Source organism: Epinephelus fuscoguttatus, linkage group LG16 (genome assembly GCF_011397635.1).
Source record: "Epinephelus fuscoguttatus linkage group LG16, E.fuscoguttatus.final_Chr_v1".
Taxonomy (NCBI): Eukaryota; Metazoa; Chordata; class Actinopteri; order Perciformes; family Serranidae; genus Epinephelus; species Epinephelus fuscoguttatus.
The window spans coordinates 10,851,434-10,873,393 of NC_064767.1; the positions used below are offsets into that span (position 1 = coordinate 10,851,434).

The 21,960-nt window shown below is 42.0% G+C and overlaps 2 protein-coding genes across 7 annotated transcripts in view; one reads left to right on the plus strand and one right to left on the minus strand.

The window, feature by feature from the left end:
* LOC125903217 (galectin-related protein-like) lies at positions 1-14,104 on the minus strand. 2 transcript variants are annotated; one of them, XM_049599990.1, is made up of 6 exons: positions 14,018-14,104; positions 12,853-13,085; positions 12,209-12,292; positions 12,045-12,133; positions 11,134-11,317; positions 1-6,881 (listed from the first exon to the last, which is right to left on the minus strand). In XM_049599990.1, exons 2-6 carry the CDS (start codon positions 12,883-12,885, stop codon positions 6,738-6,740), a joined length of 534 nt encoding a protein of 177 aa, XP_049455947.1. In that variant the 5' UTR covers positions 12,886-13,085; positions 14,018-14,104; the 3' UTR covers positions 1-6,737. The 2 variants fall into 2 exon arrangements, with proteins under 2 accessions (XP_049455947.1, XP_049455946.1); XM_049599989.1 differs by lacking the exon at positions 14,018-14,104 and having other exon boundaries at positions 12,853-13,181.
* Positions 14,105-14,229: 125 nt separating this feature from the next.
* The window catches only part of abch1 (ATP-binding cassette, sub-family H, member 1), a 34,816-nt gene continuing 27,085 nt past the window's right edge, over positions 14,230-21,960 (plus strand). The window contains exons 1-4 of one of the 5 annotated variants that reach the window (XM_049599959.1): positions 14,230-14,319; positions 16,009-16,173; positions 16,707-16,819; positions 20,616-20,764. In XM_049599959.1, the coding sequence (XP_049455916.1) occupies positions 16,092-16,173; positions 16,707-16,819; positions 20,616-20,764 (344 nt within the window). In that variant the 5' untranslated portion in view covers positions 14,230-14,319; positions 16,009-16,091. Of the gene's footprint in view, positions 14,320-16,008; positions 16,224-16,706; positions 16,820-16,877; positions 17,364-18,014; positions 18,078-20,615; positions 20,765-21,960 lie in introns of those variants that run through there. The other 4 variants (XM_049599960.1, XM_049599961.1, XM_049599962.1 and 1 more) reach the window with 4 other exon arrangements.

A 21,960-nucleotide genomic window follows, 5' to 3' on the forward strand; every position in this document is an offset into this window, starting at 1 on the left:
AGATGAGAAGTTTATTGGTTTGCAAAGTAGCTGTTTTTACAAAAGCATGAGGAGAAAAAAAAACATTTGGAGAGGTCTAACACAACGATAGAATGTACTGTCTTCATCTAAACTCTGGTCCAGTGCACATCCTCAATGAGACACAAAATCAGGGTCATCTCAGGATATTTCAGGAATTTGCATCATGACAGAAAGAGAAGTGCTCCTGTTTTTTGTGGAGCAGCTTTTTTTGTGGCAAACAGAGAGTTGCTCAGCTGAAAAAGAGCGTATCAAACAGCCGACACTATGCCTGGTAACATAAAAGACTTCCAGAAGGTCAAAGTCACAACAGCAAACACCCTGGTGATCCTCAGAGTCGGAAAACACACAAGCCAAAATGATGGTTAGCCTTGATTTTTGCAGTTAAAAGAAATCTTTTATCCAATACTCTTTTCACACATCTCCTTTTGTCAAACAGGAAAGTACAATATGTGACATCTGACCTCAGTTACTTTCATCATTATAAAAAACAACTTTTCAAGATGCCTTCATATAAACAGCAGAAAATAGTACGGTACCAATACAGTAGGTATGACGTTACCACACACAACCCTGCTGGTTACACTGTAATAAATAGAAATGATGACATGATCGTACAACCACACAACACATTAGCAACAGATCAGCCTACTTCTACTCAGGACACTTCATAAATGGACATCATGATGGAGCCACTCTCACAAATTGTCATGTAGGTTTTAGCACTTTTTAGAAAGTCATTGTGTTTTTCTATTTATTAAAAGTCCGAGGGGGGAAAAAGCTCGATTTACATACTTTAGTGTCAGGGGTCAATTAAAGATTGTAATTTGGTGATTAACTGAAATCTTCATATATACCAGGCGATAACAGGTCGAAGGAAAATCTGCCCTAGGAACACACCTTATAAAGCAGATGGAAAAAAAGAGAGCATGCTTGACTGGAACAAAAACTGGCAGTACAATACCTCAATCTTTCATGTATACAAAATGCCAGGTACGAGCTTACATGCACAACCAAATGCTTTCCACTTGTAAACCAGCTCGGTGTCCCTCGTGTAGAAAAGAAGCCTGTGAGGCCTTGTTCATTAAAATGTACATCCAAAGTCCAAAAGCAGGTTAACGTACAGACCTGGGTCAAATCAAGTTTGACATCAGACACCCTTCAATTTTTAACTGAGGGTAGGAAGGGTTGTCTATTTCATATATCAGCCTGTAAATAAACTGCATTTCCACCTGGGTATTTATCATCAGATTACAATCAGGAAGAGGATAACATTCAGTTTTTCAGTTGCATTTTTAAAGGGTTACAGAACAATTAAAATAACAGTTTTCGGGGATCTTAAAAATATATGGGATCATTAGGAGATCAGAAACTGGGACTTGTTGTATTGAACACTATAACTCAGGAAGAAGCACAAATATGTGTTGAGTTTTTTAAGGACATGTACCAAAAATGTTTTTTTTTTAAACTTGTTTTTACTGGAATACTAAGCACTTTTGTGTCCCTTAAAGGTCCAGTGTGTAGGATTTATGGAGTTTTCTTTGGTGTATAATCAACTAAAATTAAGAATCATTGTGTTTTCGTTACCTTAGAATGAGCCGTTTATATATACAAAGAGAGTGGCTCCTTGTCTGCAGAGATCGCAATGTTGCACCGTCATGTTTCTACAGTAGCCCAGAGTTGACAAACCAAACACTGGCTCTAGATAAGGCCTTTCGTGTTTTAGCATTGGCAACTGTAGTTAGAAGCCCCTCTATATCAAGAGCATCAGAAAACACAGATTTTAAAAGAGAAACTGCTTTATTCTGTTTTTACCAGTTTAAATCACCTGGTGTCTCATTTAGAAACATTGCGTATGCACAATACGAGGTCTGAATGAGGCATACGCAACTTCCCACACAAAAGCTGTGATCTATAAAGACAGACTTGACGGGAGACACTTTGTCCCATGCTTACAAACGTTTTGGAAATGGGAAATTGGTGATGCAGATGGTGAGGGGAAAGCCTGATTGTAGAAATCGTCAAATATATTCTTGCCATTTTTGGTTTTTGCTCTTATGTACATTTTTATTATGGATCCAACGCACTGTGGAGGAGACCTCTGCGGATAATTTGGCTCATGGTAAAAACCTCCTGAATGTTGGGATCTGAAGTTGTCAGGAAAAAAGGGTGAGCAGGTGCTGGGCTAGTGGCCCGCCTCTGACAAGTAAAACAGCGCTGGAGAAACACTAATTTGTACTGTGAAACTGCTTTATTCTGTGATTTTACCGCCTTAAATCTTTAAAAGAGAGGAGGAAGCCTCTGTGGAGAATGTGGCTCCCTGTAAAAACCTCCTGAAGGAATTCTAACTGGGAGAAGTTTCAGGTGGTTGCAATCTGCAATCCTCACCACTAGATGCCACTAAATCCCCCTAAACCTCACACACTGTTCCTTTAAATGGACACCAACACCTTTTTTAAAGTGCAACAGTACCACATAAGTCTGCTCAAGTACCATGCCAGCTTATACCTGCACCACACCCAACTGTGCAGAAAACACACAGCTGGAAAACAGTCTGTTAACTGTGCTACGTTGAGAAAACACACTCCCCACTTAGCCTCCTGCGCACACACGCTCACACATACATACACAAAAAGCACTCCCTGGTTAGAGCCCTTTAATTCAGGGAGTCTCGAATTGTTCATCTCCCTCCCCCATAATTCCTAGCTGAGGAGCTGAAAACTTTAACACACATCTTGTTACAACGCCCATGAAACATACTGCTGGTCATTTTCTTCTTATGTTATTACAGGAGACTGTAGCGTTACAAATAGATGGTCACCAGTTAATAGAAATAACACAAAAACAGTATCCAAAAAACAAAAACAAAAAACACCCGATCAACAAAATCACACGTTATTTGTACACATTTGTTCTGTTGTAATACTGAAGTTAACAATGCATCACACTGGCTCACATTCTTTCAAACTGCACTTTTCGCTGCCCTCTCATAACAAACTGTAGTCATTTCCTGTTTGTGTCTGAAAATAAACCAGCGCTCGCCAAGCAAAAACGAGGAGCTGAGGAAGACCCTGTCTGACCAACCAGGAGAAAACAAGTCCTACTCCGGCGCAGTCAGTCTTCGAGCAGCAACCTTATTGCTATGTGAAAGGAGCCAATAAATACTCAGTGCATGTATAGAAAGCCTCTCTGTGCTCTGATGAGTGCTGCACACAGCTGCAGCCCACTGTGCACAGACGGTAACGAGATGTTCTACAAAGAGGTTTCCTTAAAAGTTTGCTCAGAAATCTTAGAAAGGAAGCTTCATTAGTGTGAGCAAAGGTATGCATCAATTACTGAGCGCCCTGCAGCAAAGTCTGTGCAACTGTTCTGCACAGATGTCTCAGCTTACTCTGAATTCACAGCAGCAAAAGATGATGGAAAAATGAGCTTGTGTTGATCCAATGTTAAGTGTTTTAACGGTACTTCTGTGTAGCAAACTCCTTACTAGTGTTTGCTTTGCTGTGTTGTGCTGCTCAAAAAGTGGATGGGAACGGTGACACAGCATTAAGAGCATGCAGTACAGTTTCCGTTTGATATGAAGTTGAACATCTGTCTCCAAAGACGATCAAATCTTCTCACGCTTGGTCCAAGCCATTTATAAATTTCTATTTGTGAGTCACCCTTTAGGGATTTACAAAGGGTTTATAAGTTGTAAATAATGACTTTAGTCATGGTCAAATAAACAATTTCCTAATGTTTTATGGGTCAAAAGTCATTAATAGAAAAAATCCCCTTGGCTGATCCTCCTGCAGAATGATGCTCGCTTTCTCCTTTTAGCTTTTTGATGCACATTACCATTAAGACCATTATTATAAAGTAAGAAAGTCAGGAATCCATGCCAATTATTCATCAATACTTGTAACTGCAGAACTAATGGTTTACTAGATAGGTTATCCACATTAATAACTGCATAAACCAAATGCAAAAGAAACAGAAATTGGATTTTTCACAACCTGGGAGCCAAAAAGCTGTTCTTATTGTTGGCTTGTAAAGCATTAGTTTATAATTTACCATTAATTAATAAAGCCATAATTTACATCTTATAAACCCTGTATTAGAAAATGGTGCCTGGAAAGCTTTGTAGTGAAATTCATACCTAGTTCTACTGTGTGTGTAAGCGGAGCACCTTTAAAAAAAGTTTGCTATTTTTCAACCTGGACCCCATTTCTCCCCGATTTTGTGTCTACGTGACAAATGGGATCAACAGTTTTTGAAAGTGATCCAGTATTGAGCGAGAGCACTGTAGATGGCAGCAGCGAAACATGCTCACACTATCAATTTAAGTCCACTAAAAGTGCTTGTTTTTGCCACTGGCGTTCAGATTATTATCGGAAGAGTCTGGCACATTATGGACAGAAGCCCCACAGATATAGACCTTTTTGTTATAAAGTAAGATCCTTTTTGGTTAACCAGAAACAGCCCTAAAAATCACCATTGCCAATTCCACCAGACTCTTGGCTCATCTTTCCACTGTTCAAACAATCACTGACTCTGTTTTGGTTGAAATAAATTCTTAATCCACCCAGTTACAAGTCAAAATATGCTGTCTCTACACATGCTAAAACTGCGGTTTATTTACATGCAGTCTGGTGGAAGTAGCAGTGGCAATTTTGTGGCTGTTCCTGGTTAAACAAAAAGGATTTTACTCCTTAACAAAAAGGTCTATCTCTGTAGGATTCTTTCCACTGACTGTCAGACACCTAGAACAACGGTCTGAGCATGTTAGTGGCAAATACAAGCACTTTTAGCGGACGTAAATTGCACGTGCACTAAATGGTACACTGCAGCCTTTTTCACGGCTGCTGGCTGCAGCTCTCTTGCTCAGTATAGGATCAATTTCAAAAACTGTTCTCTTTAGTATTTTAGACACAAAAACAAGTGTAAATAAAGGCCAAGTTGAAAAATAATGAAGTTACCCTTTCAGACATAGTTCGATTAATACTGTGGGTCTTGCTTGCAGGTAGCATCTGCTTTTACTGTGTAGTGATTATAACTTACTTTCTGCCTCAGTGACATCCTGTTCAGAGTGGAATGCTTAAAGAGACATTGCTGTGTATGTTAGGCTTGTAAAAACCTGCTAGCTGCATCAAACAAGGATGTACCTGCTTTATAACGTCTTTAAGTCTCAGTGTGGACAAAATGCTGAAGTGGAATGACTCAGGAAACACTTTAAAACACATGAGACATACTGTAGGACTGAAAATGGACTATAACAGCACCAGCCGTACCACAAAAAACCTGTGACAGTAAGTAATAATTTTGTGCATCACTATATCTTCTATGCTACTATAGAAACATGAATACTATACATTCAGAATACCACCAGGATCCGATCCTGCTTCTTAACAACCGGCCGACTGTTGAACATGGCTGAAGGTTTCACTTTGACCGTTTTTCTTACTATACTGAAGAGTGTTTTTTAAATTAGAATTAGTTGCATATCGGTTATTGTACAATTCAGATGAGGTTTGCATGGTTTGCAGAGAGCAGATTCCAATTTTCAAACTCATTTAAAAACCATTTCTCCTCTCTCTTTGCCCACAAAGCAAACATCACAATTCTACTTCCTGTTCAGCACATGGGACTTTCTATTTACAGAATGGCCGCAGTGATCGCTAACACAACCAACACGCACAGTGTACAGTACGGGGCGCTTCCTGCTACATCTCTTCATGATATAATCCTCATTTTGGGGGATTTAGGTCGATGAGTGTGCAGCTTGTTACCGTGACAACTAGGTTAAACCCAAGGGAGGGCAGGGGAGTGCCTATACGGAGCTGGAGATACATCAGCACAGAGAAAACTGGGTGTAATACTGCGCTCTGCTGTGAGCAGAAAATTGGGTTTTGGAGGATAACTGCGACAATAAATACAGCTGGAGTGAAATCAAGTCTGAAAGCGTCAAACAACCTGCAACATTTGGCTTTAAACCAGTTTCATCTGATATGAAAACCACGTTCCAGCCCTTGTGGGAATTAGTCAAGGCTCAAATTGAATATCTTAACACTGCTCAGGTCCAATACTGCAGGATTTTACAGCCACTGTTGGTGGGTGAAAATACTACTATGATCAGCGTCTATTTCCAGCTTGATCAACATGCATATTCCAGTTAATCCAAAGCATTCTGGAAGATTTTTATATGCCCTCAAGTTGCAGAATTGAAAATCTAATTTCAACACTTTGCTTTCACATTAGCAGCTCAGAGCCAGATTTTTGTTCCTGAGTAACTGGTTTCCATAACATCCAAGTTAATATTCCATCCTTGAAAGCACTCCACACCTGCCTCTACCTCAGCATCCCTAAAGGATTCGACATAAAAAATGAATGTGCTATTAATAAGCTGTGAGATCCCTGATCTGACAAAACTGGGGCTACAAAGAGAAAAACCTGAAAACGGCGCAAACACATTCACCCTCGAAGCATCATCACATCAAACCCTGGTTCGATACAAAGGAATGGAAAGAAGTGAATGAGAATGTAGCAGAAGAACTCTAACTTTTTCCAGTTGTCATGCTGCAGCAGAGTTGCATGATGGGTTATGGGTGATGACGTGACAGGCGCACATGTGTGTGTGTGTGTGTGTGTGTGTGTGTGTGTGTGTGTGTGTGTGTTAAGATGGTCATCTGTGGTCAAGTCCTTGCTTCACACACAACTTGCAGAGCAGGAGGGGTGGGGCGTTAACCAAGCTTGGTGATCTGTAGGTCTCCTTGTATCCGTACTGTGTCGATAGAGGTCAAAGATTTTACTTTGTGATAAAAGTCAAAGAGCTGGTGTCCGTCCACGAATATCCGGAACCTCTGGTGCTCACAGTGGATCTCAATCTGCAGGGAGGGGAGGACAGAAAAGGAGGGAAAGACAGGAAGAAGAAGAGAAACTGATGAGCTTAAACAAAGTCATTTACAATTTATAATCACTCCATAAAGAAGCACTCAAGCATCAAACTGCAATTAAGGCTGATGATTTAGGAAAATTAAATCGGCTCATTTGCTTTTTTTCAGAGAGTTAGATGAAAAGTCTGCACGGAACATATGAAGCCACAGGCAGGAGACGTTAGCGTAGTTTATCTTAGCTTAGCACAAAGACTGGAAAGAAGTAAACAGCTAACTCTGTCCAATAGTAACAAAATCCTCCTACCAGCACCTTTAAAGCTAAATGTCACATTAAACTTTATCTCCCAAAATATGAAACTATTCCTTTAACTATCTTTCTCACTTTAAATCTTAACTCAGTTCATGTTCACGTACTCGAGCAGCTCTTTTGAAGACCAGTCTGGAAACATCATTTTGGTTACATGTGGTCACCATGAAAGAGCCAATGTGGCATCCTGCCTAAAACCAGGATGCCACAAACCGTTCAGTGATACTCAACTTACGGCCCACAAGTCAAATCTGGCCTGCGAGAGGTTGCCGGGTGGCCTGGCTAGTTTCTAACTCACAATGACAACAAACAGACTCACACTGGGATTTTTTTTGTACTTTGAATGTAAATAAGGCACCAGAGTGCATAAAGAAGCATCAAAATAGAGATTGTTTATTCTAAAAAAAGGAGTGCCAGGGAGAATACCCTGGAATGCCAGAGGTTTGGGGATAATAATATTAAATATATTGTAAGTGTTTGTTGGAGTGCCCAGTAGCTCAGTGGATAGAGCAGGCGCCCCATGTACAAAGGCATTTCCATGCCACAGCGGCTGCAGGTTTGATTCTAGCATACAGCCCTTCCTTGCTGCACATCGGCCCTTCTCTCTTCCCAGTTGCCCCTGAGAAAAGCAAGCTGAGTATCCCTGGCGTATATGAACCTGCTCCACCGTATAATTACCCAAAAGCAAATTTGCTGATTCTAGAGAATACTTGGGAAGTAAAAGTGCATAAAGAAGCTACTTAACTACAGTAATGAAAGCGCTTGTAATCATATATCAGGGGTACATTCAATCTGAAAACTGTGCACCATTTTGCTACGGTTTCCAGGCTGAACAATATGCTCATTTGTGCCAGAGACGTCACTATAGGTTACTCAATCAGCAGTGACGTAGGTATGCAACGGTGTGAGATTTTCATGGTACGATAACCATCTCAGAAAATATCGTGATTTTACAGTATCATGATATTACAGAATTTCTTATTATCAGTCAGAATGACCCTATAAGGAATGAAATGAATGTTATTGTTGGTTGAACAAACATTTCATTACTGTAACAGAAACCTGAAACTATTTTGTTAACGGAAGTGTGCGTAAAAAGTCTCCCCTTTGAAAATAACTAAAATAAAGGGGAGATTCTCTGTCCAGTTGCATTTTTTTCCGATATCGAAGATAATCAAATGTACACAGTATGATAGACAACTTTTATATGAAGGTATACCTTAAAACTGGTATATTGCTGCAACCCTACAGTGCCGTATATATAAACCCCCTCCCACAACATACACAACACACCACTGAGCGCTGAACGCTGAACACACCCCATTTTTGTGCATTTGTTACTTCAGTTAATATCATTTCAGTAGGAAAGAAAAATGCAATTTGAACATATGTTGTTCAAAAACATTGTTTTATGCAGCTTTAACTAAGTGCAGGAAACAACTACTGAACACAAGGTTTCATGAGGAGGGTGTTCTCACCAGCCATCTGGTAATCCTGTTTGTAGAGTCTAAAAAGTTTAGTAAGTGTAAAAAAAACAATCTGGACCTAATATCAGCTGTTTTTTGTGTGTGTTTTAACATGTACCACACCACCAAAACACTGATAAATAAACCAAAAGTGAGTCCATTCTGGCTCGCTTGTATTTGCACATTGTACCTTACCAAACCAGACACAAAAATGCAACAGAGTAAACACCTCTCTGTGGAGTTTGTACCAAAGGAAAACAAACTTGTAGGTGTGAGGCAGATTTTTTCCAATGAACTCAGTAACAGAAAGCAGCCGTCCTGCTCTGAAACCACACAGCACATCATGTGTCTGTCCACATGCCTCAGAATTCATGAGGCAGTTTTTTGGAAGCAATCTGCCTGACAGCTTTAATCTCCAGCCTCCAGCTTTTGACGGAGTCACGGCTGTGCTGACCTGCACCGTCACGCTCCGACCACAAACAATGGCACTTTATCGGAGAGCTAATATTACACAATCAGACGCAGGGGATCACCTCTGAAGTATGTCACAGACAGTGGCTGCTGTGTCTTTAAAAGACACTCAGGGCTGAACTTTTTCTTTTATAGCTGGTTAGTTCACTTTGAAACACGTCATTGTATATTTTTAGGTGAACACCATATGTGTTATTCATGATGCATATTCAAACTTATTAGAGCGGACAGAGTCCTCGGGTCTTATGAGAATTACTCATCATGCATATGTGCTGCTGCTGCCCAACCCCCCACCACCACCCCCATCTTGTCCAACATATAAACAGCTGATGCTGCCCCTGACGCAGGAAACAGCCCACCACAGGATACAGCCCGTATTTACAGTAGATAGATATGATGTCGCATGGAAAACATTCCCCGTTTGTCTCTTATTTCTTAACTGCAAATACATTTCTACTGTAACATTTGATTATCTCTCTTGCTGTTGGTTGCTTGTTACGCTGACGACAGGAAAAACACATCCAAAGACATTTCAAAAATGCTGACAACAAGGAAGCAACAAACAAACAAAGTGCATGGGAACTGAAATGGCAAATGGTCACAAAAAACCTTGCAGAAAACTAACATGTTTGATCATTCTTACTTGGTAAATGGACCTGCACTTGTATAGTGTCTTTCTCGTCTTCTGACCACTCAAAGCGCTTTTTACACTACGAGTCACATTCACACACACATGCACACACACATTCATACACTGGTGGCCGAGGCTGCCATACAAGGTACCACTTGCTACTCAATTTTTAACACACTCACACACCAATGGTGCAGAAAAGTCAATAATCAGAAATTTAAAGCCCAATTCTTGACATCATGATCGCCTGTAACAATTTTGTAAGACCAGGCTGTATGTTCCTTACAGCTGGACCAATTGGACGGTGAATTTAACAGACATAAACATGCGCATCACGGTTATGTTCCAAGACAGGCTACTTCTTGAGTTTTGGTGAGGGTGGCAGAGCACGAGCAGTTGCAAATGGACACAATCTGACCGGCACCACCTGGCTTAAAAGCGTACGGAAGCATTCAGATTTCTGTGAAGGTGAAGCAACACCATATGAAAGTTAATCCATCTGTTTATTTTAATCATAAATCTGACAAATGCGCTATGTTTCAAAAGTAGCAAGTAGCCAAACAGTGAGAAAAAATAATCCATGAATAGAAATCATTATCTGGATCGAATCATGAGATGCCTGGAGATTCCCACCACTTATACAGATTGGAGCCAGGTGTCCTGAGGTGTGAAAGTGAGCCTGGTTTCAACTTCTCCTTTTTAAAATCTTCACACAACCACTTCCGTTCCTTTATGCATGCAACACTATGAATGACCTCGAGGGAAGACTTCCAAGAAGTGTGCATGCTGTCCCAGTCTGAACAACTATCACTTACACTCTAAGCTTTTGCTCGAACTCTTCACACTGTTTTCGTCTTGTCTTTTGCACTTGTTTTGGCACCATGTGTTGTCCTCTAGCACCTTATGTCGACTGCCTGGTCCCATTACTGCTATGAAAACACACTGGCCTTCTGATATGGTCGGACAACACAATGTATAAACAAGTTCTTCTTAAGCATACTCCAGCCTTTCCCCATTTAAACGTATTCTATTCAGTGTAAATCCAGCTTAGACCACTGCTGTTGCTTGCTTTTATGGAGTCATGCTGTAGGCGGTGTCAGTAGAGCCAACCCACAGACATGAAATGATAGAAATACTGATCCAAAGAAATTAGATCCAGCGTGTAAAATAATAGATTGGTCATGTAAGTATCTGTGACAATGATAATGACGAAAAGGTCTGAATCAGATCAAAGGAGAAGGACGCTCAAGGCAAAGAGAGCATCCCACAAGCTCCATAAAAGCACATGTGTTCAACCAGAACCTGCTGGCACAAAGGATGCACCAGAACCATCTGACTCTATCATGAATACCAAAACAGGGTCTTTACCCTAAAAGGCTGATCAGGGATGAAGGGAAAGTAGGCGGTGGACGCCTCCTCCTCTGTCCACTTCCCAGAGATGCGGGCGTTGCGTAGGAACTGCCGGTCAGTGAAGCGGGCGGTGAGTTTCAGAGCCACGTCATGTGGAGTCTCTTCCTCTGAGTCCCGGCCGCAGGTCAGGCTCACGTCAAAGCTGAGGGAGGAAGGGAAACAGACAGGCAGGAGTCAGACAGGCAGCATATGAGTCCAATAACTAATCTGGGGATAAGTCAAAAGCATAATTCTGCTGCTGCTGTGTAAGAGCAAACCTATTGTGTGTTAATTATTCATAATCCCTGCTGCTAGTTTGGGTTTACCCCCCCTCTCTCCCTCCATCCCCCTGCAGCTGTGCTGTTTACACACAACCCTCTTTGTGCGAGCGTGTGGGCATGATTACAGTAACAAACTTGCTGAGATGCAACAAAGGAAAACTGTTTTGGGAGCCTCGGAGCACTTCTGTCAGCCAGGACATTCACATGAACTTTGGCATGGAAGCTGTGCCAGCAGCAGCCTCTGGACATGATGAGGTCATGGAGAGGTTTCTTCCAAGTTTGACATAAGTTTCCATGTATGGTGAGGACACACCCAAACAAGCCTGCTCCACTGGGTCCTCTTTTTTTCCCCATTTTCCCCCCTTTTCTCTCCCTGCTGGTTGGGGAACGCCCTGTCTCTGCATACTTAAAAAGCCACCATTCTCTGTAGCTGCCCACGCATTGCTCAGTGTGTCCTGGAGACAGTGGCTGTGCAAGTCTGACTGGCCCAAGAACACAAAGCGTATCTCTGAGATCACCCAGTATGACATAATAAAGGCTATTTTAAATATGGTGAGATAAAGCCAGGCTCCAGATAAGGTGTGCATGCATTGTTAAGTGTTATCTTACCTGTCTGGCTCCAGTTCGACAATGCCCATCACTATAATCTTCTTCCCTGGCCGCATGCCGCCTCGGATGCGTCCGCTGAATGGCACCGTCTACGCAAAGCAAATTTATTAAGCACAGCCCGGAGCGAGCATCAAACAAGAAACACTTTAAGGCATCTTTCATACCAGCAGACGAGATATATCCTCCTTGTCAGGTGAGATGAGGCCGGGGTTCTCCAGCGAGTCGTTCAGATGGTCATCCTCCACGTTCTTCAGCACCGGTGACAAAAGACACAGGATGCAAACTGTCATTTATCGCTGCATCAGGTAGGTTATAAACCGGCCTGGCTCAGGTTAGACACCCAGCACTAGGCTGCAGGCCTGTTTATTGATAAATACACGCAGTGTGGCCTTGCATGCGGCTGTCCCCAACAATGCCGAGGTGGCAGCAGACCTGTCATGTTTTCTGGGATTCCTGCCGTGCGCCATGTGAGGTAATAAATTAGCCTCATAAACTGCAAATCAGCTGCACCGTGCACTGCGTTACACGTATCAGCACACCAGCTGAGCGGCCTAGGTGAGCACACTCCTCGGATACATTTCACCGCGAACATATTGGATTTCCTATTTCCTCCCCGGCCACAGATGAAAGAGGAGTCGCCTTTGCGCTCTCAATGCACTGCGCACAGCGCTCCGCATTTACAATAAGCCGCCGGTAATCGACATTACGGTGCGCTTGAATCAAATCCACACACCGTTATGCACGGATAATAAACACCAACACATGAAACCACCCACCCTGGTGCCATCAAAGCCCCAAAAATACTCACTATTCCGTCCTTTTCCGCTGCCTGCACCGCCATCTTGAGCAGAATAGCATAGGATGCTTATTAAGGGAGCAGAGGCAGCCCTGCTGGGGGAGTGTGGTGTGTCAGCGTCGTGGCACTGACTCAGGAGGATATTCCTGTTCCTGCTCCTATCCGTGGGTCTCTCTCCACGTCTGACCGGGGCCTCACAGGGAGCTCAGTCACCTAGCAGGACATCCCTCCGCTCCACTGTCTCTCTGAAATGGGTGGATATCTGCTGACGTATGCTTCATAATAATTACAGACCAAAAGCTTAATCCCCGTCTGTTGGAGAGGGCTAATCAGACAGATTTTCCTCAACCCTTCACCCAATTAGGCAACGCGCTCTTTGGGCTCTTTTGGGGTTTTATTTCTAGATGGGAACAATAACTGCTCAGTGTGTGCCTGCTGCAGTGCACTGGCGTGTCCTGTATCCAGTTTAAGTGTGACACACTGAGGCTCTGGCCTAATTGGCCAAAGTGTTCACACTCAATACTTTTGAATGATTAAACCTCTGAGGCTACATAAAGCTATAAATAGATGCGTTTCTGCTCAGTTGTGAGCCCGGAGCATTGATTGCTTTTCACTGAGTGAAGTGGACATTAACATTGTCTCCCTGTCATTGACTTTTGCACAAGCACCCCCCACTCCCTCTCTATCTGTTCATTCCTGTGCATGCAAACATCTCCACTCCCCCCTCTCTCTCATTGTGTGTCTTTCATTTAATTGGGCCATCCCGCCCCTCTGTGGACGTTTAAAGTCATTACAAGCTAAAGCAACACTTGAAAGTCATTTTTCATAGATGGTTGACGCATCTGCCAATTAAAAGCCATTTATATAAAGGATTTAATACATGAGACTGCAGGTCCCTTTAGATAATTAAGCCTTCTTTTATCCCTTTAGACTTATTTAATTTTTGATATGATTGTCATGTGAGTTTTTTTCTCAAAGTGCCTTCAAGCAAGAAAACACACATTTGTAATATGTGTGTGATCACAGTGGGACATTAAGCACAAATCATGGCAGCAGTAGCAACGTGTTTTACACAGCATTAACACAGTCTTGACCAGTCCCTCAGAGCAAGTGGGAGTTTTGCATTTAGCTTAAATGAACAGTGTGTTGGATTTAGGGGGATTTAGTAGGTTTTTACCGGAAGCCGAATCATCCGCAGAGGTCTCTTCCTCTCCAACACAAACCGTCCTGGTGATTTAAGACGCTAAAACACTGAATAAAGTGGTTTCATGTTAAAAAAAAAAATAAAGGTTTTTCTGACGGTGTCAACACGTAGTGGCTAACTGCTAACTACGGTGGCCGACGTGAAAACATGAAAACCCGAACGGCCCTATCTAGAGCCAGTGTTCGATTTGTCCTTTCTGGGCTACTGTAGAAAGATGGCGATGCAAAATGGCGATCTCTAAGGTAACGGGAAAAAAGGACGATTCTTATTTTCAGGTGATTATACACTAAAGAAAACATACTTATTATATTCAGTTTTGTCTTAAAATCCCCCCCTTATCCTACACACTGGAAATTCAAAGGCAGAAACATCCATAAAGTTTCCATTTTTTACATCACCCTTCAATTTTTCTGCCAAAGAAAACCATCAAGAGTATTTTTTAGCTGTGGCCGGAGGCATTTTTTATTCAGGTTGTCTGTCCCATCCTTGTGAACATGATATCTCAAGAACACTGTAAGGAAATTTCTTTAAATTTGACACAAACGTTCACTTTGACTGAAGAACAAACTGATTAGAATTTTATGGTCGAAGGTCAGTGTGACCTCACATAATATGTTTTAGGCCATAAATCAAGAATTCATACACTTATGACAAAACCTCACACAAATATTGAAGTGATGACATTTTACATCGAAAAGGTCAAAAGTCAACTCCACAGTGACATCTTAATGTTCTGAATAAAACACTTTTCTGGCCATTACTCAACATCACATCTCAGAAACAGAAGGGGAAATATTTAGTCAGATATGCTACTGAATTGGTGACACTTATCTTGAAACTGTGCTGATTGTGTGCATCTTCCATGCTGTCAGGGGGAAGATGTGCATAAAGCATCCATGTTTTCACAGATATGTGGATGTAAGCTGTAAGAGAAACTCGACTAGAGCATAGAGGCATACAACCATGGAGTGGTAATTCTAGTTTTTATAATAAACTGATTTGAAGCCACTTTCACATAACCCACAAACACTTTACATAAAGAAAACAAACAAAAACTATAAGAATCTTGACTAAAGAGACAAGTCCTAAGCCTAGATTTAAAAACATAAATGCCCCAAATGTACGGTGTAATACACAATGACTCAAAAAAAGCTATTAAAAGACAGTCATGTGCTGTGACACCAATTTTCCTTCACATAAATCTTTATGGGCGCAGCAGCAGACTTAAGCATGGCAACAACGTCCTGCTTCTCTTGACTTCATCACAACAGTTGATCAACAAGCATCTCCAAGGAGACTTAATCACATAATTTTATCGTCACACTTCAGTATTTTAAAGCAGCATTTCTACATTTTACCATTAAAGTGAGATAAAACTTTCCCCCTGTCACACCCCCAGTCATCTGAGGAGGGAGGATTTCTCTTTCATTGCCTCTCTTGAGGTTTCTTCTGTCTTTAAGATTTTTTTGTGGAGTTTTTCTTGTCTTCATACGCAGCTTTTGGGTTGGCTAGGTCAAGTATGGTTGGCTTCTTTCGAGTCTTTAAAGCCTGTTTAAACTATGTGATACTTTAATTATATAAATGTCAAAGCCCACATGGACAGGGGGCCAGAGGTATCCCCACCCTGTCTGGATCTCTACCTGTATCTAGCGCTTTTAAATCTAGTTCACTAAGGATTTATGTGGTGCGCACCCTCTCGGCTTCTTATTTTGTCCAGATTGATCTCAGGTACTGAACTCATCTGTTTGTATGTGATTAATCCAGGTTGAAAGTTGCTGAAATCAGTTAAGGTACTACAGTGCTCTCCTCCTTTAAACATTAACCATCAGTGATTGTCTGTTAGCCAATGATGAGTCTCTTGTTTTGTGCTTCCATCTTGTGGTTTCTTTGGGAACTACACCACAACATCAAACCACATATTAAAAATAATCTCCATGTAAATTGTTCATACATCTCTTTTGCAGAGTTTTGACGAGAGAAGACATATCAAACATGCCTGCGATGAAAGGGCGGGACAGTTTTGCTTCTTTCAAGATGAATCAGCCTGATGCATCTTCATCACACCTTGAGGAAGTCAAGGAGAAATGCAGCCGAACAAGACCCCTGGCAGCAGACACACAATACTGAAGGTGAAGGGTAAATGAGATGACTGCAGGCTATCAGTCACTCCTCCAGGCAGGTTGGTTACACTGCAAAAAATATCAATCACACCAAGTTATTTGGTGTTAACGTATAGATTATGTGCATTTTAAATTAAGATGGTTTCTTGTGTTTCCACATTCCACTTATTTTATAAGACATTGACAGCAACTGAGTTCAAACCAGCAATTTTGCTAATTATTTCGAATGTAAAGTAAATAAGATGTCACTGCTTTTTAAATTGCATGTGAGAGGGATATTTTTTGCAGTGGAGAGTGATCAGCTCTTGCAGCTACAGGTTCGTGCATGTGGTCTGTAGCCTGTAGTCTACACCCTGTGCCCCAGAATTAGAAATGAATTGGTGAACAGAACAGATAATCCTCCAGTGTTTCCTAAGTCATTGGTTGCTGTTGGCAGTCAGTGTTTGCAACAGAGACAGCAGATTTTCAGACTTCAGTGTAAAAGTCCCACAGCGCATCCATCCATCCCTCTCTCCCTCCCTCCTCTCCCTGTCTCCGTGCAGAGACCGAGCCGGCTGTCCGGTGCGCCCTCCTCCCTGCTGCCATGGCCGCGGAGGCTGCCGGTCGGGATGCTGCGACGGCCGGACCTGCAGACTGCACTGAGATGGAGGAGCGGGTAAGATGCTGCTGGATAATTTAGGATGCTCTCTTCGCGAATAACATGCAGGATCGAGCTCTGTCCCTTGACAGCAGGCCTTTCCAGTCCGCTGCTGCTGCTGCTGCTGCAGCAAGATGGAGATAAACTCTGCAGGAAGCACACCGCCGCCGCAACAGCAACCATGTTTGGCGCAATATTCAGTGAGATAATTAGTGTTTATAGAGTGGGAGGATGAGCTTTTTATCGTTTAAGCGACAGGAGAGAGAGACAGAAGGGAGAGAAGGAGCGCCGTGCACCCTCCGCACTGCCGCTGCAGCGCTCTCACATCCTGTGTGACGCGCTGATGTGAAAGGGAGAAGTGAAAGTGCAGCAGCTGGTCGCTCGGTGCATGTAGGCTACCGAGGCTCAGCTTATAAATAGCCGGACAGTGGCCATTCTTTAACAGTTTGTGTGTCGCTAGTCTCGTTTTTGCTGCTGATTCCGGAGAGATCTGAGCGCGCCTGTCAAGCCCGTTTTCTTCCACTTGGCGGTGACGCAAGTTGGCAACAACTTGGCGGGCAAGGTAGGGAATTTTTTTCCCCTGATCAACAGAGCAGAGCAGAGCATGAATGGGGAAAAAAAGAGGCTTTGTTGGGCTGATTGAGGCCATAATCAGAGAGAAGTGTCTGCCAGGAGAGCCTGCAGAGGCACAGTGTGGAGTGTCTCCTAATTATAGGCCCGTTTATCAAAGGGATGGTGGTTGGAAGAGCGGGACTGCAACTGAAGACCCTTAATGGTTTGGATTTTCTAAGAATTCTAGATTTGTAGTCACATTATGAAGCACTTAAAATGTAAAAATTAAAATGTAAAAATCACAAGTTGCCAGAACCCAAAGTGATGCGTTCAGGTGCGCTAAACAACAGAATCTGGAAACATGCAAAGCTGCAGCCATTTAATAATTGTTGTTTTTGTGCAAAGTTTAGGTTAGCAAATGTATTTTCTGTCAATGTAGAAGTCTGAGAAAAGACACCTGTGGAGGAGGGTGTGTGTGTGTGTGTGTGTGTGTGTGTGTGTGTGTGTGTGTGTGTGTGTGTGTTAGGGTATTCTTCAGAGGCAAAGCATCTGTTCTCCACCTGGCGGCCGGTGATCTGAACCTGTTCTTCCACTTTGCATACACTGAGATGAGATGTTTGTGTCACATGCTCTTTAGTTGTCTTCAGTCTGTGGACTCACTCATCATCTGCTCTTCATCCTCTCCACTTCTCCCTCTGTTTTTTTGCCTCCACCTTCTCTCAGGGTGAGTGTTTGCTTTGATTGCTGCTTTATCCTTCATCAAGTTGACATTTACTGCTGAGCTGATGAGTTGGCTTTAATTTATTTTGAAGCGTTATCTCAGATGATGAATCTGAACTGGTTTTAAAATCAGCCTGCCATCTCAAACCTCCAGCAGCCACGGGCTAATTTTAAACAGGACCAGCATGAGATCTGCCTTTGTGTACATTTTGCAGATGTAGGCTATAGTGCCAAAGGTGAGGTCGACCAAATGCGTCAGATTACGCAATCCAAGCTCCCTAATCTCCTCAGTGGAAAATGAGAGATGCTGGATTAAAGGAGGGAGTTAGTTGGAGACCGGGCTGGGGGGAAACCCGTGAAAGAAGGCTGTTATTAGAGATTACTGGGCAAAGGATTGTTTTAAGACCCAAATACTTTGTCCGCTGAAGCTTGACAAGATGCAAAGAAACCACCAAGAATATCAGAGTATGAGGGAGTTGTTTGGGTAGGTTGTTGTGCCAGAGGTCAGATTTGTTTTGGGCTTTTGGGTTAAATGGCAAACTTGTTCCTCTCCCCCTACTTGCATTCTTGGAAATGGACTAATCTGGTGGTTTGATGACTGGCTTATTCAGAAGAATGGTTTGCATTTTCTTTCAGCTGCTTGCAGTAAAGCCTTTTTAAACCACCAGAGCTCCGACTGATAGAGCTACAAGCTTCTGCACAGGAGTTAAACTTACTCAGGAGACAAATGTTGCATCATTGTAGTTTAATTTATTGTTTTTCAGAAGTATTTTCACAAAAAGTTTCAGCACCAAGCAGCAATTTCCTCTCTGTCCTTGAGATGTTTGCTGAGGTTCTCTTTCACGTTCCATCTGATGAAGTGTTATGAAGTTTTTGGGATGATCACAGGTCTGTGAGGTTGTTTAACTGAGGGAATGTGCATTTTCACTGTTATTTTAATATGTATGGTAGCTTGTTTCTACATGGGCTTACAAAAAAAAAGGAGGAGGGAGTTTCTCTCCTCTCCAAATTCCTTGTATGCGTAAAAAATACCTGGCTAATAAAGCTGATTCTGCCTTGGGCTGAGGCAAACGTGTGTGTGAGATAACATCTGGGAAAGCAGGCATAAAAATGTGCGGCATCAGTGAAAAACAAAGACAGAGATTAGATAACTTTGGTCCTTCCTATACTTGATATTTCAGTAATGGCTGCATGACAAACAACTTCAGAGACCAAACCGGCAAATGAAAAGATGTCAGTAAAGTGCACTTTAGCAAAGCTCACTCCTGTCTCTTTGTTGCCTTGGTTTAAATTTGATTATTTCCTATTAACGTCATAGCAGGTGAGTTGATTATGTAGTATATTATGACTGCAAATAGCCAATCATGTAGCGTTTTCATCTGTTTACTGCAGGAAAGACCACAAAGAACCCCCTGATTTTACAGTCCCAGGACCAATTTTAACACAATCAGTGATATTTTTTATCAAGGTGAGAACAAAACATAGTTTAATCAATATTTTGTCATATAAATCCTTCCTTTTGGAGGAGCAGTGTATGACCGCAATACTGAAATTTATTTATCAAATCTGGCGAAGGTAGATCAATTATTGAATGGGCCTATTTGGCAGAGGCCCAGGGATCCTTAGTGTGACATTTCGTAGGTGGCATTCACCAAAAATACCACAAAAAGATGCTCAAGGAACTGCGCAGAGACACAAAGTAACTACAGAGACATTAAACAACCAAAAATGACACGTAATTTCCTCAATAAGACACAAAATTACCTCAAAGAAACCCAAATGAGCACAAAGAGACACAAGCAACCATAAGGAGACACAAAATGACTACACAGAGATACAAAACTACCAAAAAAAGATTCAATATTACCCCAAAGAGACACAAAATAACTAAATAGAGACACTGAATGACCTACAAAGGCACAAAATTTCCTCAAAAAGACACAAAATTACCCCAAAGAAACCCAAATGGCTACAAAAAGACATAAAACAACCACAATGAGACACAAAATGACTACACAGAGATACAAAACAACCAAAAAAGATGCAAAATTACCCGAAAGAGCCATGAAATAACTACAAGGAGACACAAAGTGAACACAAAGAGACCATAAAGTCTGTGTTTCTTGCTCCTATGTGGGGGTGGTGGTGAGGCCCTTTGTGTATTTGTGCCCATGGGTCCATTGTCTCATAGTTCACCCATGCCTACAAACTATATTTCATGCTACACACCCTTGTTTTTGTTTTCAACTGCTTTCCAGTCCTGCAAAACATGCATCTTAAACAGCCCAGCATTAGGTCTTACAGGCAGCTTGACAGTGACGCTTTAATGATATGTGCACAGTAATGTAGGACAAGTGCACTATTTCATGAGGTTTTATTGTAGTCCTGCCCTGTGATATGACCAAGAGGGATTTCTCTCATCAGCCTTGTGAGGTTTACTGTCCTTGTGTCACATTTGCTCTGTGTTACTGAATGAGATCTGCAGACAGACACTCATGAAGATTGTTATCGCTGTTTACCAAAGTGTTTTCATCTCCTCCAGCAGAAGGACGGGAACATGAAGGCTGATTTGGAGGCTTCTCTGCCTGCTGGACAGGAGGACTTTGCGATCCAGTGCCGAGATGTGTGCCGGTCATATGGCAAGCTGAAGGTCCTCAGCAACCTCAACCTGACGGTGCCACAGGGACACATGTGAGTGAAGCAGACTGACTCTGTGCTGATTTTCATACTGTTTTGCTTAATTGATAAGTCATTCATGTGTTTAGCTCCTTGTCAAAGCTAAACCCAGCTTCAGAGGAGACTTTGTCCTCGTGTGTTCACATGCTTGGACTTAAACTGTTTTATAACCAGTCCATCAATCTAAACTAATTCCTTTTACAATGAAGGACTTAAAAAAGCTGTGAGAGGGAGTCAGGGAAAAAGGAGACAAGAAAAAAGTTGACAGTAAGATATTCTATAATTTGTATTTTACACCTCAACCTCTGCTCTTGTAGCCAAATAGACACAAGCAGTGGACTCATCCCAGTCCTCCCAGTCAGCAGGCATGTTCCTGTCATGTAAATGAGGCTAACATGCTGGAATGAAGTATCCAGGATCTGCCTGGAACCAGTCGACTCGCCTTCTCCTTTGTCATGTATCTGCCGACTGATCAGTTGCCAAAAATCTTAATTTCCTGCAAGACAAGACCCCGAAGGGCCGTGAGAGGAAGTCAGCAAAGAAATATGCATTTTGTTATTTCAATTAGAATTAAACAACGTGTTTTTTACTTTGTAGTCCAGCTCCAAGTTCCGGCTCTCCTAGAGGAACTGAAATCCAGAAACGCGCACTTTTTGTTTTTCATGTGATTGTCTGTCATCCGTCTGCGTCGTTTCTTTGTCTTCAGACACAAAGAGGTTTCTTTCTAAAGCTTTTAGCCAATTTTAATGTCCAGCAGTCACACATCATCGAGTTAAAAATACAAGTCAGGACATAACACAACCCAAAACGCTCTGAACGCTGAACAACAGGCTGATGAATGATTTGTTTTCTATCTGCTCTGACTGTAACAAGTAACGTAGACGTTCTGGAAAAAGTTGAAAATATTCTGTTTACCAACAGATTTTTATTAACGCAGCGCTTCGTGATTCTTTGCAAACTTCTACTGTTTTGTTTGACAGTAACTTACACAATCAAACAGCGGGGCGTTTATCTCTGCACCGCAGTCATTGTCGGCTGTTATCTGATAAAGGCATCTGGTTATCTTTAGGTGCTTACATAAACTGTATCTGTTTCCTTTGTTGGAAGTACCAATGAGAGACTCTTTAAACTCCTTTCATGCCTGATTGTATGTGAACAGAAGCTTCAGTTTCTTAAATAAAGTTTCCTTTGAATTCAAAATTTACAGGCCA